The sequence below is a fragment of the Sebastes umbrosus genome, chromosome 20, assembly GCF_015220745.1.
Source record: "Sebastes umbrosus isolate fSebUmb1 chromosome 20, fSebUmb1.pri, whole genome shotgun sequence".
NCBI lineage: Eukaryota > Metazoa > Chordata > Actinopteri > Perciformes > Sebastidae > Sebastes > Sebastes umbrosus.
This window is the reverse complement of record NC_051288.1, coordinates 10582735-10597339: the sequence shown is the minus strand read 5'-3', so window position 1 is coordinate 10597339 and position 14605 is coordinate 10582735. Positions and strand designations below refer to the sequence as shown.

The 14605-nt window shown below is 37.7% G+C and overlaps 1 protein-coding gene across 3 annotated transcripts; it reads right to left on the bottom strand.

Moving 5' to 3' along the window:
* Nucleotides 1–2346: 2346 nt before the first annotated feature.
* On the bottom strand, nt 2347–13063 carry LOC119479407 (cAMP-dependent protein kinase type I-alpha regulatory subunit). 3 transcript variants are annotated; one of them, XM_037754958.1, is made up of 12 exons: nt 12921–13063; nt 9277–9486; nt 7971–8141; nt 7760–7851; nt 7604–7665; nt 7166–7216; nt 6975–7021; nt 6715–6873; nt 6551–6611; nt 6223–6344; nt 4999–5080; nt 2347–4833 (listed from the first exon to the last, which is right to left on the bottom strand). In XM_037754958.1, exons 2-12 carry the CDS (start codon nt 9448–9450, stop codon nt 4661–4663), a joined length of 1194 nt encoding a protein of 397 aa, XP_037610886.1. In that variant the 5' UTR covers nt 9451–9486; nt 12921–13063; the 3' UTR covers nt 2347–4660. The 3 variants fall into 3 exon arrangements, with proteins under 3 accessions (XP_037610886.1, XP_037610885.1, XP_037610887.1); XM_037754957.1 differs by having other exon boundaries at nt 12839–13019; XM_037754959.1 differs by lacking the exon at nt 7166–7216 and having other exon boundaries at nt 12839–13015.
* Between the last annotated feature and the right edge of the window lie 1542 nt (nt 13064–14605).

Genomic DNA, 14605 nt, shown 5'->3' with positions numbered 1-14605 from the left:
GTAACAGAAGTATGAATATGTGTGAGAGAAAAAGTGCTACCTACTAAAACAGCCATTTAGTTTCCTCCACCCCGTTTTCCAGACTTGTAATCCTCCCGTGTCATCGGAGTGTTTAACCAGCTTTACCACATCACTGTCAACTACAACAGGCTGAGACAGACTAATGGCTAAGCTAAAGCAACTGAGGACTACATGTGATACCACTAATAGTTCTGAACTAAGCAAACGTTTTCCTATTGTAAATCTGTGAATGTGTTTTTTTCCTCTGAACGTCTTTGGCCTTCATTATTTGATTTGTTCTGATACGTTCCAGGTCTCTGTTTGATGTAAAGTAAAAGGAATAACCACAGGTATTTTTAAGAGATTTTTGGGATGCCAAATATAGTCAGACATCAGGCAGGGAGGCTGATAAGCGGAGGGATAATAACATGTGCTCCCCACCGCAGGTAAAATACCTTCATACCACAGTTTATCTCCACTAAAACTTAGCAACAGGAATAAACTTTTTTTTAAACCCCTGTCGAAAATCAGAGATGACAGATTAGGAAATGAAGGAACACACTGAACTTTTCCAACTCCAAATAACTAATAGCAACAATTTCAAATCGGCAAATGTCTGTAGTTTCCCCCGAGCCAAGTACAATTGTTAATAATTGAGTTTAAAACTTCTGCTCATTATTTGAAAATATCCCAGCATGGAAAAATGACCTAAGTTGTCTAAAGTCATAAAAATCCTCTTAAAAGGAAAAACTGAGTATTATTGACCAAACAAAGCATGTTTTAAAATAATGAGAGTTCACAAAAGAGGAATGGAGGAAAGGTTAACTTTCAAAAATGTGGGTATAGATTTAAATATACTAGACTATATATAGGTTTTGGTGCAGGAATGAATACCAATTATCATCAGGCTTTTACAAAGAGCAGCGACATGTCGCCCCCTGGTGGACAGATATCAAGTTACATCTGTTTTCAGAGTCACTTTAAAGGGGAACTACGCCCATTTTCAAAATTTATAGATGTTATTGCTATGGTCTAAGACAGTCCAAAAATATCAGCAAACATGAACATCTCTCTCCCAAATCCAAAAACTAGAGTGCTAAAACTGAAACTTATGACGTCATAGGGTATAAAGTGTGGAGATGCTCCATAGACAATGAATGGGAGAGATGTTACAGATGATACTGAGAGCACCCAGGGGAATGATCTGAGTATATGGGAACATTTTCTGTTTCACAACTGACAATACTACAATAGAATAAAGCTCATGTGGGTATAAAAAAAAGAAAACAAACATCCTGCAGGTCCACAAAATCACTCGCAGTTCCCAACTTTATACCCTATGACATCACAAGTTTGAGACTTAAGGGTGCTTTCACATCAGGGATCGGGAACCAGATCCGATCTTGACCAGTTTGTTTGATTAGTGTGAACGCTCCGTACCGTACTCGGGCACGGTTCGTCGATCCGTCCACTGCAAAAGGTGGTCTCGAGTACTCGGGTACGGTTCGCATCAGATGTGAAAGCAAACTGTACCAAAACACGTAAGTGACCCGCTATTTAACGCGAGTAACGTTAGCAGTCAGCGAGTAGTTTTGAAAGGGCAGGCTTTTTTCAACGCCGCCGGTCTCCTCCGAAATCTGTATCCGCGTGCAGCATGCACTGATCTCATCCTGCACAGCCATGGGTGATAAAGCAGGAAGACAGGTGAGAGGGTCCTTAGAATATAAACAATAGTAGGCATTAGAGTTCAGCATGTTTATTTCATTTAGCTAATTTAATAGTCTGCGGAGTGTGAAATAAGGGTTTTATTTTGACCAAACCAGAGTTGGTGATTGTTGGAAAGACTAACAATGACGTTTTGTTATTTTGTTTCTGTGAGGTTTGAATGTTTTATGATGCTCCCAACTAGAGCAGCTGATCTCAACATCAACAAATACACGTGGATGATGACGCAAGTGTACTCGGGTACGGACCAACATTACTAATGAGAAAGCGGAGCAGCAGGGGGGAAATTATATTCGGGCACGGAACAGATCAATCATATCTAATATGAAAACGCCCTTATTTCTCTGGTTTCTGGCTTCAGAGAGAGGAGCTCATGTTCACAAATATTGATTGAACTTTCCTCCGACATGGAAATAACATATTGGAGTTCCCCTTTAAACACCCTCTATACCAAATATTAGTCTTTAAAACCAATTCCACATCATTTATCAGAAGCGCAGTTAAAGTCATAGGAGGGAATGACTTAGCTGGGAAGCATCCTGAACTGGAGCCACCATTACAAGCACAGTTACACAGTCAAAGCTGCAAACCCTAAAGGACGAAACCTGAGACAAAGCTGAATCGTTTTTACTTTTTTATTGCTTAAACTGCCATCTGGAACAATCTATACCAAAAGGATAAACATCTTTGCACATACAGGAGGTCAAACTGAATACAGGGTAGAATAGAAAAAGAATGGTCCTCTGATCGCCTGCAGCTCCTCTGCGCTGCGGGCCTAACAAACTCACTGAAGGGTCGGGCTAGCAGGAGTGACTGACTACTACCGTAAGCCCAGGTTAGGTAAGCTAAGGCAAACCGGGACGATTGCAGTGTGGCTAAAAACATTTTTTTTTGGACTAAAACCAGTGATGCTGCTATTTACACGAAAAACAAGATTTCGATAAAAGGTGAGTCGAGCCCACGCCCCCCCCCCCTAACGGAGTCATTTCCTGTGGATCAGATGAAGATGATCAATTTAACTGTAAAGTAACATACATATTACTCATGTCCATTGACAAAACACTCCTCTCACTAACCTGACTACCCTGCAATCGGCACCAAAATCAAATCTTTTTTGGACGTACAATCTCAATTCTGAGCGCATTTTGCTGCGATTGAGACGAAACGGAAACACATATGACTTCTTTCTGGTAACAGACAAGTGAGGCAGGAATGAAGAGTTAAGCCTATAATCCAGAAGTGTGTGATTTGGTAAAGATCTTTTTAAAAAAGAAACAAAAAAAACAAAAAACATTTTATACCATCTAAATAGTCATGAAGCAGTTAAGCTAGGGAGTAACAAACCAAATATTTGACAAAGTTCCTGCTTCTGCACGCAGCTGCAGGATTTATTTTTTAATAATACACGCTTCCATTCATACCGGATCACTGGATGCCTAAAACATCATGCCAAGTAAGCATAGAGAACAGATCACAAGCTACTCTGATGAAAAGACAGCCACCTTTTCAACAGGCAATAAGCAATGACACTAGTTTTAAATAAATATCCGCTCACTCTGCCCGTCAGCTCACCTGCGATGCTTTTTAATACATAAATACTTCAGATGTCCTGAAATCCATAAACCACCTTCTTTTTTTTTTTCAAGACTTCACTTCAATAAACCTGGAATTACCCATTTCGATCTATTTTTAAAAACCCATGACGTTTTACACAATACGATTACATACTGTTTTTTGTCGGTTTGACAAGAAGAAGCATTTATTTACTTTGTGGCACTGGACACCTAAAATAGAATTTATGGAAAAATAAGTGTTTACAAAAGACAGTTAAACAGATTTTTTTAAGATCACCATCACTCCAAACCATAAGTTTATCATTTAATCAATGATAATAATATAACTATGATCGATTTTAACTATACTATGATAACATTTTGATTACAAACCATAGCAGAAGAGTGACCAAGTTATTTGGTATATACTAAAAAAATTGAATACTGAAATACACTTAATACTTTTTTTTTTTCCTTTCTTTTTTTTTTATTTATTTTTTTCCTCAGAGTAGTCAAGGCAGTTCTTGTATGGTCGTTCTACCGATTAAAGAGGACAATAAGGGTAATAATAATAACTACTTCCTGTTCGGAGCTCCAAATAGTCAGGGAAACAGAACGCGCGCTGCATTTCCACGGCTATGCATCTTTGCGTCTTGACAATAATCAACAATTTGGCACTAGCCTGGTAGCTGCACAATAAAATGAAAAGTTGTACAAGCTCTCTCGCATTAAGCAAAACAGACTCGCCGTCGTCTCATCGTGCCGATCAAAAAGGTAACCAAAATCATCAAATGGAGCACAGCCGTCGTGTAGCTGGAAACCTAGGCTCTGCTCTACGCTGTATATCTAATCAGGCTAACTGATGTCAAAAAGGAAACTCTTTAACGGGGAAGAAGGAGTCCTCTCTTTACTTCAATCTACAACAGAAATCTGTAACAAATTCACCAAAAAGCGCCGTGTAAAGTTTGATTGTCCTGTCTCATCAAGTCTGAGACCCTTATGTCTTTCCTAACAATCCTGCTTTGTGTGTTTAAGTCTAAAAAGAAAGCGTAACCAGCAAAATACATATATAACATAGGTAACAAGTGATGTAACTGTGCCTACAAGGTAGCGTACAGCAGCTGGTACAAGCGCTGGTGAATGGCTGAAAAGTCACCTCGGCGTGACGGGTGGTAACAACAAAATGTGTGTAAAAAGGGAAAAACAAAGAAGGGAGAAAAGCGAAACAGAAAGAAGAAAGTGACCAAAAAAAGCAAATTGCATTGGTGGACCCTGGGTCTAAAAGAAGGAAAGAGGGTATAGGGTGAAGGGTGGAGGGTGGAGGGAGGAGGGAGGGAGGTGGGGAGAGAGAGAGAGAGAGAAAGAGAGAGAGAGACACCCCTTCAGACAGACAGCGAGACGAAGCTGTTGTACTGTTGGATGTTACGTTTGAGAATGTCCGAACAGGGACCCAGGACGCGCTCGAAGCGAGGCCGGTCGAGCTTGACGCACTTCAGGGGGCCACGGGCGACCACGGTGGCGGCGCGGGGACGGTTCATCAGCAGAGCGATCTCACCTGAAGAACACAGAGAGACACACAGTTTAAAACCTCACATAGTAACAGAATGACATTTTTATCATGTGTTTAGCGCCATTAGTTAATTTTTTTTTAGCACCTCAAAACAATATCATTTAATTAAATGAAATAAAAGACCGCTGTGATGATGTTTTTAGTTCTTACCAAAGTAGTCAGAGGGTCCTAACCTCCCCACTTCCACAAACTCCTCGTTCTCTGAGCGACGCTGCAACACAGCTGCAGAACCCTGAGACACACACACACACACATACAGATCAGTTTGAATCAAGCAGCTTCATCTTGTTCATCTCTTGACTTTAGTTACATGAGCACTTTGTATCAAAAGAAAAAATCATCACCATAAAAGTGAATTTTCAAAGGCAAACAGGTTTTGAAATAATTGTCAATACTTTATAATAAAGGTGAGTTTAAAGTCAATTACTCATCCACTAAGCAATTAACTAATCACATAATATTATAATAATATTATATATATATATATATATAACATTCATTAAATCGTCATGAATCAAGCACTTTTATAACAATTCATTTTTAGGGGCCCTAGAGTCATCACATTCAAATGGCATATTGAGATAAAGTTTTCAATCAATTAAAGAACTTAACACATAAGAAGCTGAAATACAGACATTATACGTAATTTAGTGAAATCTCCTCATGCATGCAGACTGTCACAATATTTAACATTTAATCCATTTAGTACCATTAAGCAAGAATACATTTAATATTTATGATTTTTTTTTTATCAAATTGGGGCTTGAACTAAGGATTAGTTTCATGATTGATTAATCTGCCAATTATTTTATGGATTAATTGGTTTATTATTTGGTCTACAAAATGTCATTAAAAAAAAAAATCATCATCAAAATCATAGAAAATAAAAATTCCATCAAAGGTGACGTCTTTAGATTGTTTTATTTATCTAACCAACAGAATGTTAGACCAAAAAAAAGCAACAAATGATCGTATGTGAGAAGCTGGAGCCAGTATTTGTCACATTGTTACATTTTATTATTTATTTGATAATCAAAATAGTTGCAAATTAATTTTTTTGTTAATCGACCAATCAGTTAACCGACTATCGTTTCAGCTCAAAGATCAAATACGTGTTTAGGGTGAGGCAAATGTTTCACATCACCACAAGAGGGCGCGTATGTTTAGACAACACATAGGTTGTTTTAGTTGAAAGAGCTGAAAATATGAAACGGCATTAACACTTTCTAAAGTGATGTAACGAGGCCAACAGTCGATTATAGAACTGATTCAACTTCTGAGTTCAAAAAGTAAAATTCCGGTATTGTGACAAACGTAGCGTGTTTTGAAGGCATGTGTGTGTATGTGAGACAAAGTTAGTAATCAAGTGTATACCTCTAAGATGATGAAGAACTCGTCTCCAGGCTCTCCCTGCACAACAATCTTCTGTCCGTCCTCAAACTGGACGGGCTCCAAGGCGTCGGCGACTGTCAGACGCTCCCATTTGTCAAGAGACTCTGAGGAAGGGAAGAACACAGAAGAAAGGAGTCAGCTGAAATGACAGACAACCCTGAAAAGAAACAACTCATTTGAAAGGTTGAACCAAGATATTTTTATATGCTCTTTCAGGTTATTTTAATCTCAGCACAGAACGCAAGTAACGTGCTTCTTCTTCATCTATTTTTAAGTTTTGGGATGAGGCCGATTTGGAAAATGAACCCACCTAAAATGGACACTTTCCTGAGGAATTCCTCGTACATCTTCCTCTTTCTCAAAGTGCTTCCCTGAAGAGAAAGATAGTTTTGTTAGTATATAAGTGCGTACAACTTTTGAACAATTTTGTCTTTGCATTACAGACCCACGTGTACTAATAAAACGCCTCCTTACCATAAGTATTCTCCTGTAGCTGTCTCTGTCGATGCCCCACAGCTTGACATTGGTCTTGGCTCTAACCGTGGCCGCCCTCGGGGTGCCGTATATCAGGGCCAGCTCTCCGAAGCTGCCTCCCTCCCCGATGCTGGTCACCCATTCATTGTTCACATACACCTGACATATTAGAGGGGTAGAAACCGAGGTATTAAAATGCAACGTTGAGGAAAAAAAACATAAACATTTCCTGTACATTATGACGAGGATCCGATACTCACATCCATCTCCCCTTGGTCGATAACATAGAAATTGTCACCTTCGTCACCTGGGTGCAAACAACAAGAGCGTTAGCATCACAACAAGACAAATGCTAGGATTTATGGAGACATAGAAGTGCCATAAAAACAAAACAAATCTGTAAAAGAATAACCAAATAAATTTGGGAAATATAAAGATATGAAGTGACTACTTAGTCTGGGCAGGAAGGCCCGCCCAAAGCCAGTTGATTGACAGCTTGGCCCTTCAAGGAATAGCAAAAGCAATAGGGAAAAGAATAAGGAAAAGCAAAGGGATACAAATAAATAAATGGCATTATATAAAAATAAATATTTGTTTGTAAATATACAAATAAACAAAATTAGTAATTTATATGCAAAAAAATAAATATATACTTTTTTAAATGGATAAATAAATATATACTGAAATAAACAAACACATAAATCAATGAAAATGCTTATAATTATTATTTTATATTTTGTCTTTATATTTCCACATTTATTTATTTACTTATTTATTCCTCTTTTTATTTCCAAATTTATTTTCTTATTCTTTTTTATGGCACTCCTATTACTCATAGTGATTTGGATAAACGTTTGTTCAACTAAACACTGAAAAGATGTCGACCTACCCTGCAGAATAACTGTTTCCCCGGCGATGTAGGTGACTGGAAACATTGCATCAAATATGTCACTGGAAAGGAGCAGATTTGTGAGTTGATCAGCTGTTATCAAAACTTTATTTATAAAGACCTTTAAAAAAAATCAATATTGTTTAAGACAGGTACCTCCTCTCATTGTCGTCCAGGTGTGAGAAGAGCACGTTCTTTTCAATAGCTTTGGCCAAGGCTGCCATCGTCTTGTAGTCTTTTGGAATGACCTTAGAGAGCAACACAGAGATGTCACAACGTTTCATAAAACTGATAGCAGCAGATCGTTCATGTAGATTTAAGTGTTGCAACACTCTTGCAGCTGTTTGCAGGCGTGCATTTTGTCTACCTTTCTGACATATGAGGCTGCATCCTCCTCTGTGTAGACCTCTGCGCTGAAGGCTCCTCTCCGCCGGCGACCCTTCACCACGGGGTTCATGGGTGGAGAAACCTCCTCATCGCGGGAGTCTGAACGGGAACTGCCTGCCTTCTGCTGGTTCTGGATCTGCTTGGCCTCCTCCTAGAAGAGAGAGGGAGGGGACGGAGTGAGAACAACACGGTTTATAGCTGCTGCAATACACCAAAGTTAGGTCATGGGTTACTTATAAAAGCACTATTTGTGCAGTAAAATGCTACACAAAGTAACATAAACAGACACAAAGAACAATAAACCTATAGATAAGATCTCAATAAAAACTACATTCCAGCAAGTGTTCAATAAAAGCACAACTAAAAGACGATTTAAAGGTTACCGTCAGGCGAGCATCTGAAAAAAAATCTGATAAATTATAAAAGGATGAAATAATTCTAAAATAAATCCTATGTTGAATTAAAAAGCTAGTTAGCAAGTAGCTAGTTATGAGTGCATCTTTCTAGCTGTAGACAGCATACAAGCAGTAGTTTCAGGAAGTCTTTTGCACCCAATTCATGTATGTGCAGTTGTGTGTTTTAATTCAATTTAATGAATCGTTTGAAGCATCACTAACTTTGCCTATCTTTGTTTTTAACTGATATTTTTTAGTAAATGTAGCATTCGGTTATGATCATGACTTCCGCAAGCCTGATCCAAGTGCATACGTACACTCCAACATCCTGTCATGCATGTGTATACTATACAACAATCCTGCAATGCAGTGTTTTGTTCACTATGCACCGCTGCAGAGCGAGCAACACACAGAAACGACTGAAAAGAGAAAATAATAAAATGTTATGCGCATAAATGTGCGGAAACATTTCATGCCAGTTAGAAAGCTAATTAACTTGAGCTTAATGTTACAGTTTTTTTCCGCTAGTGCTGCGTGTTTCTTAGCCAAACTGCTGTTTTCAGACACGATAATGAAAAAATAAAAAAGTTAAAAAGTTATAGAAGCTTTAATTCAAAAATATGATTTACAAACGTAATTGATGACATCACAGAAAAATAAAGTGCTTCAGGCTAAATGACTGAGAAAGTGCTTCATTTATGACATCCACTGTGTCATGTGTTGTTGTTTTTGCCTGAGAAATAAAAAAGGAAATATAGTCTGAATGTAAATAAATACAGTTTATGATGCCAAATATTGTCTGGCTTATGAGACAGTAACCGCCTGGTGTAATATGGGAGTATATAATGCTACTGACCAATAAGGACAACCAAAAAAAGTTCACACACAAACCTTCTCCAGCCTCTCGAAGTACTCCCTGAGGAAGGCCATGGGCCGGTCCGGCCTGGAGGTGCACAGCTGGACAATGCAGTCCTTCAGCAGCTGTTGAATGTTGTGTTTCTGCACATACTGCTCACACTCCCTCAGGCTCCGCTCCTCCTCGCTGCTCGTACTTCCAGATGCCATGACGACAACCCTGCTCTGTGACCTCTAACCTTTGTACTGGAGAGAGAGAGTGGACAGTAACGGGGGGCGGGGGGGGAAAGGACTTCAGATCATCGCTGCACTGTACAACGTGGATTCGCTGGATCACCAGAAAGCAACACAGAGTAGGGTGTGTGACTGTGTGTCGTGATGAGAAACGGACAGACAGAAAAAAAAAAACGTGAGAATGTGAGAAAAATAGAGCCAGAGTGAGAAGACACTGAGATGTGGGGTGTTGTTTTGGCACTAAGGAGCCTGAATGCTTCTCCTTAGTGTCAGGAGTGAAAACTGGTCATATGATGTGATCACACATATCTGACCGCAGACAACAAACTAGGACAGGCACCCTGTCTGTCCTGGGTTTATTTACTCAAAACAATTCAACTTTTCCACCAGCCTGAAAGAAGCCCTCTATCAGAGAGGCAGTATCATACACGAGGCCTAGATTTTTAGACGAATGGTGAATCAATCCACTGTGAAACAGAACAAACCATAAAAAGCAATAACACTTGCTTGGGGTTTCAACATTTTCAGGGCCCACAATACTGCTGCTGAGCAAAATAGCCTGACAGATCCCAGATCATGTGATCGGCCTCTGTGATATAAGCTTCTTCGGATGGCTCTGAGCTTGATCTAGCCGTGTAGTCTAAAACAGGAAGGCCTCGTGTAACCAACATTTTTTTTAGACAAGTAAAATGAGTGAACAAAAGAGGACCGATTCCATCCTGTCCCCTGCAAGTGTATCATGCATGTGCATCAGGATAATAGGATTCGGATACTTTCTAATCTGACTAGGCCCAGGGGAGATTACTAGCCATGTTATCAAAGATGAGGCTGGCACCAGCTTTTATGCAATTAACTACACTCATGGTGGAAACTTGGCAGGCTTGCTTTAATCTAAACCTACCACACAGGAATAAACTAGGTGACAAATGATACTGTTTTTGGGAGCAGGTGGGATAAATTAAGAGCTAACCCAACAACAGGGCTCTTCTGCCTTTACATTAAGAATAATAAATCTTATTTAGTCCCAATTATGCTAAAAACGTTCTACCTACTGCAGGTTTAATAATTTAATCTATAAGTAAACTTAAGACTTAAAATAAACCAATAAATAATTTACATAAAGGCGTTAAAACAAACAAAATAAAAACCTATTTTGTACCTTTAAAAATTATCAAATAAGACCATGATAGCTTTGTTTAGCAGTTATGTCTAATGGTTCCCAGGGTCGTTGATGTGTCGCTCTGCATTCACTAAGTAAAAAGCTTGATCCAGGGTAACAGGACTCTTCTGCCTTACATTAAAGTCTTATTTAGTTTGAGATATTTGAGGTAAAAGTATATAATTAACATGCTTAAAAGCTTGATCCAGGGCAACAGGACTCTCTTCTGCCTTACATTAAGAATAGTGAGTCTTATTTAATTTGATATATTTGAGGTAAAGTACATAATTAACATGCTTAAAAGCTTGACCCAGGGCAACAGGACTCTCTTCTACCTTACATTAAGAATAGTAAGTCTTATTTAATTTGATATATTTGAGGTAAAGTACATAATTAACATGCTTAATTCTCTAATTCAGTTACTGAGCTGCAGCAGCATCACCTCTGCTGCCCAACAACATTACATTAAGAATAGTAAGTCTTATTTAATTTGATATATTTGAGGTAAAGTGTATAATTAACATGCTTAAAAGCTTGATCCAGGGCAACAGGACTCTCTTCTACCTTACATTAAGAATAGTGAGTCTTATTTAATTTGATATATTTGAGGTAAAGTATATAATTAACATGCTTAAAAGCTTGATCCAGGGCAACAGGACTCTCTTCTACCTTACATTAAGAATAGTAAGTCTTATTTAATTTGATATATTTGAGGTAAAGTACATAATTAACATGCTTAATTCTCTAATTCAGTTACTGAGCTGCAGCAGCATCACCTCTGCTGCCCAACAACATTACATTAAGAATAGTAAGTCTTATTTAATTTGATATATTTGAGGTAAAGTGTATAATTAACATGCTTAAAAGCTTGATCCAGGGCAACAGGACTCTCTTCTGCCTTACATTAAGAATAGTGAGTCTTATTTAATTTGATATATTTGAGGTAAAGTATATAATTAACATGCTTAAAAGCTTGATCCAGGGCAACAGGACTCTCTTCTGCCTTACATTAAGAATAGTAAGTCTTATTTAATTTGATATATTTGAGGTAAAGTACATAATTAACATGCTTAATTCTCTAATTCAGTTACTGAGCTGCAGCAGCCTCACCTCTGCTGCCCAACAACATTACATTAAGAATAGTAAGTCTTATTTAATTTGATATATTTGAGGTAAAGTGTATAATTAACATGCTTAAAAGCTTGATCCAGGGCAACAGGGCTCTCTTCTGCCTTACATTAAGAATAGTAAGTCTTATTTAGTTTGAGATATTTGAGATATTTGAGGTAAAGTGCATAATTAACATGCTTAAAAGCTTGATCCAGGGCAACAGGACTCTCTTCTGCCTTACATTAAGAATAGTAAGTCTTATTTAGTTTGAGATATTTGAGGTAAAGTGTATAATTAACATGCTTAATTCTCTAATTCAGTTACAGAGCTGCAGCAGCATCACCTCTGCTGCCCAACAACATTACATTAAGAATAGTAAGTCTTATTTAATTTGATATATTTGAGGTAAAGTACATAATTAACATGCTTAATTCTCTAATTCAGTTACAGAGCTGCAGCAGCCTCACCTCTGCTGCCCAACAACATTACATTAAGAATAGTAAGTCTTATTTAGCTTGAGATATTTGAGGTAAAGTGTATAATTAACATGCTTAATTCTCTAATTCAGTTACAGAGCTGCAGCAGCCTCACCTCTGCTGCTGTCTACTAGGAAGTCAATTAAATTAGAGAAAACACTGCGATGCACAAATGACCTTGCTTGAATGAGTGACAACGGGGGTAATGCTGCAGGATGGATGATAATATAACGCATCTAACGGTTTACAAAGTGAGTATCGCCCTTTAGAGGCAGTGTGAGGAAGAAGATGCCCTGTCTGTCTGTAGCAGCGTCTAGGTCAGGAAGGCTTCAAGAGGAGGCTGACAGGAACTCACTCGCGCTGAAAAGCTACCTAGTTTACACTATAACAACCACTAAACACTACATGTGTGATTAGTACATGTTAAACTAACTATCCTGGGCCTACAGAGTGAGTCTAGTGTGATGCCTAGCTAGCTGGCTCGGTGCAAAGGCAAAGCTCTCCTCTCAGATGACGCCATCTTGAGCTCTATCATAAACAAACGAGAGACGGAGGAAACATATTCAACCTATCCAGAGGTCATATGAACCGAGAGGCTGAGAGAGCGCACGATACTCACAAGAAAGACTGTGATATGTGCTGCCGAGCCCGCCCTCTGATAGCGACTCTGGGATGGATGGTATTTCTCTTAAAGCTCGTACCAGATAACCAGTAGATCCTCCTCGCTTCGGTTTTCTCTCTCTTCCCGAGCCCTCTGGACCGCTGCCCCACCGGATACCAGCCGACAGCCAATCAGCGGCCGCCTCTGACGTCAATTCTCCTCGTTCTGACATGTGAGCCCGTCACCCCTGGCAACCTTAAAGGAGCCGCGCACGGAAACCGTGACGTCAAGGAAATAGTTTTCAGAAAATGTGAAGAAGAAGAAAAAAAAAATCGATTGATATCTGATTTAACAATTAGACTGATAACGTGAATCTCTCAGTGTTTTTGTCTTTATTTAGACCTCCTGGGTTTACTGCAATGTGCACGGACTTTCCAACATGATGTACAAACAACTTAAACTATAAAAAGTAAAGGGAAATATGGATATATATGTATATATATACATATATATATTATAATTCTGACTGTGCGTGTGTGTATATATATATGTATATACACACACGCACAGTATATATATATATATTGTATATATATATATATACAATATATATATATACAATCATTTTTGTCCAGGCCAGTTTCATTAGTTTGTTTTTTAAAATGATTCTGTTGAACCACAATTCAAAAACAATATCTGATTTTCATTAGTTCATTTTCAGTAAATTTTTATTTATTATTACTTTTGTCAGTTTCAAGTTATTTCAGTGACTATTGTGGGTTTTTCTTTCTTTAACGGAAGGGTACCAACAATTTTGCCTACGTCTGTATATGTACAGTATGTGTATGTATATGTATATGTATATGTATATGCATATGTATGTGTATGTGTGTGTGTATGTATGTCTGTATGTATATATTGCATGTTGTATTGCATGTGCATATTGTATATTATAAATAGTAATCTCCGCATATAAGAAAATATAACAACTAGTCAATATAATTAAGTTAAATATGTAAGTAATAAATTGGTATTCTGGATTTACAACACATTTATATTTTGATATGGATAATTATATCAGTAATGAATTCATATTGCTGTATGACACAGATTAAAGGTAATAATTATAGTTAGAATAATTATAAATAATAATAATTATAGTTAGACAAATTTATTCAATTCAATTCAATTCAAACTTTATTGCAGACTCAAGGTCCAGATAAGAAAAAAGAAAAAAACAACAACAATACATTACATATAATACATTATAATACAGGAAGCACTATAAAAGTCATGATTAAAAGATATTAAAAATATAAATATTAAAAATATATATACATACATCAATGCCTTACATATAAAGAACTATTCCAGTGCCTCCACAGCTGTGATTGGTACTGTTTAGTGCTAAATCTGATGTTAGACAACTGCAAGATTATGTCATTCTCAGAGTAATTAAACCGGCATATAAATTTGTACATTAGATTTCTTAACACAGTTTGAAAAGTATTTATGCCTGCAGACACAAACATTTCACTTGCACTGGAACATCTTGTTTTTTTTTTCAATATTCTCATTGCATCATTATATGCAACCTGAAGTCTCTGTAAGCTCGCTTTTTATAGTTTGACCACAAATGGACTATATACAATGGTGTACAATATGCTCTGAACAGAAACATCTTCACTCTATCTGAACACATACCAAACTTCCGTAAGAAAATGTTTGCTTGTGCGTACATCTTGCGGCATTGCCTATAAATATCATCATCATCTGTCATGCCTT

Bases quoted from the DNA above. Each gene is read 5' to 3' on its own strand.
- LOC119479407 (XM_037754958.1), bottom strand. From the start codon at position 9,450: ATGGCATCTGGAAGTACGAGCAGCGAGGAGGAGCGGAGCCTGAGGGAG. The intron at 7,217-7,603 runs GTAGGTCGACAT...TATTCCTTGAAG, and splicing joins GGAAACAGTTATTCTGCAGG to GGCCAAGCTGTCAATCAACT. The intron at 6,345-6,550 runs GTGGGTTCATTT...TCCCTTCCTCAG, and splicing joins CAGGAAAGTGTCCATTTTAG to AGTCTCTTGACAAATGGGAG.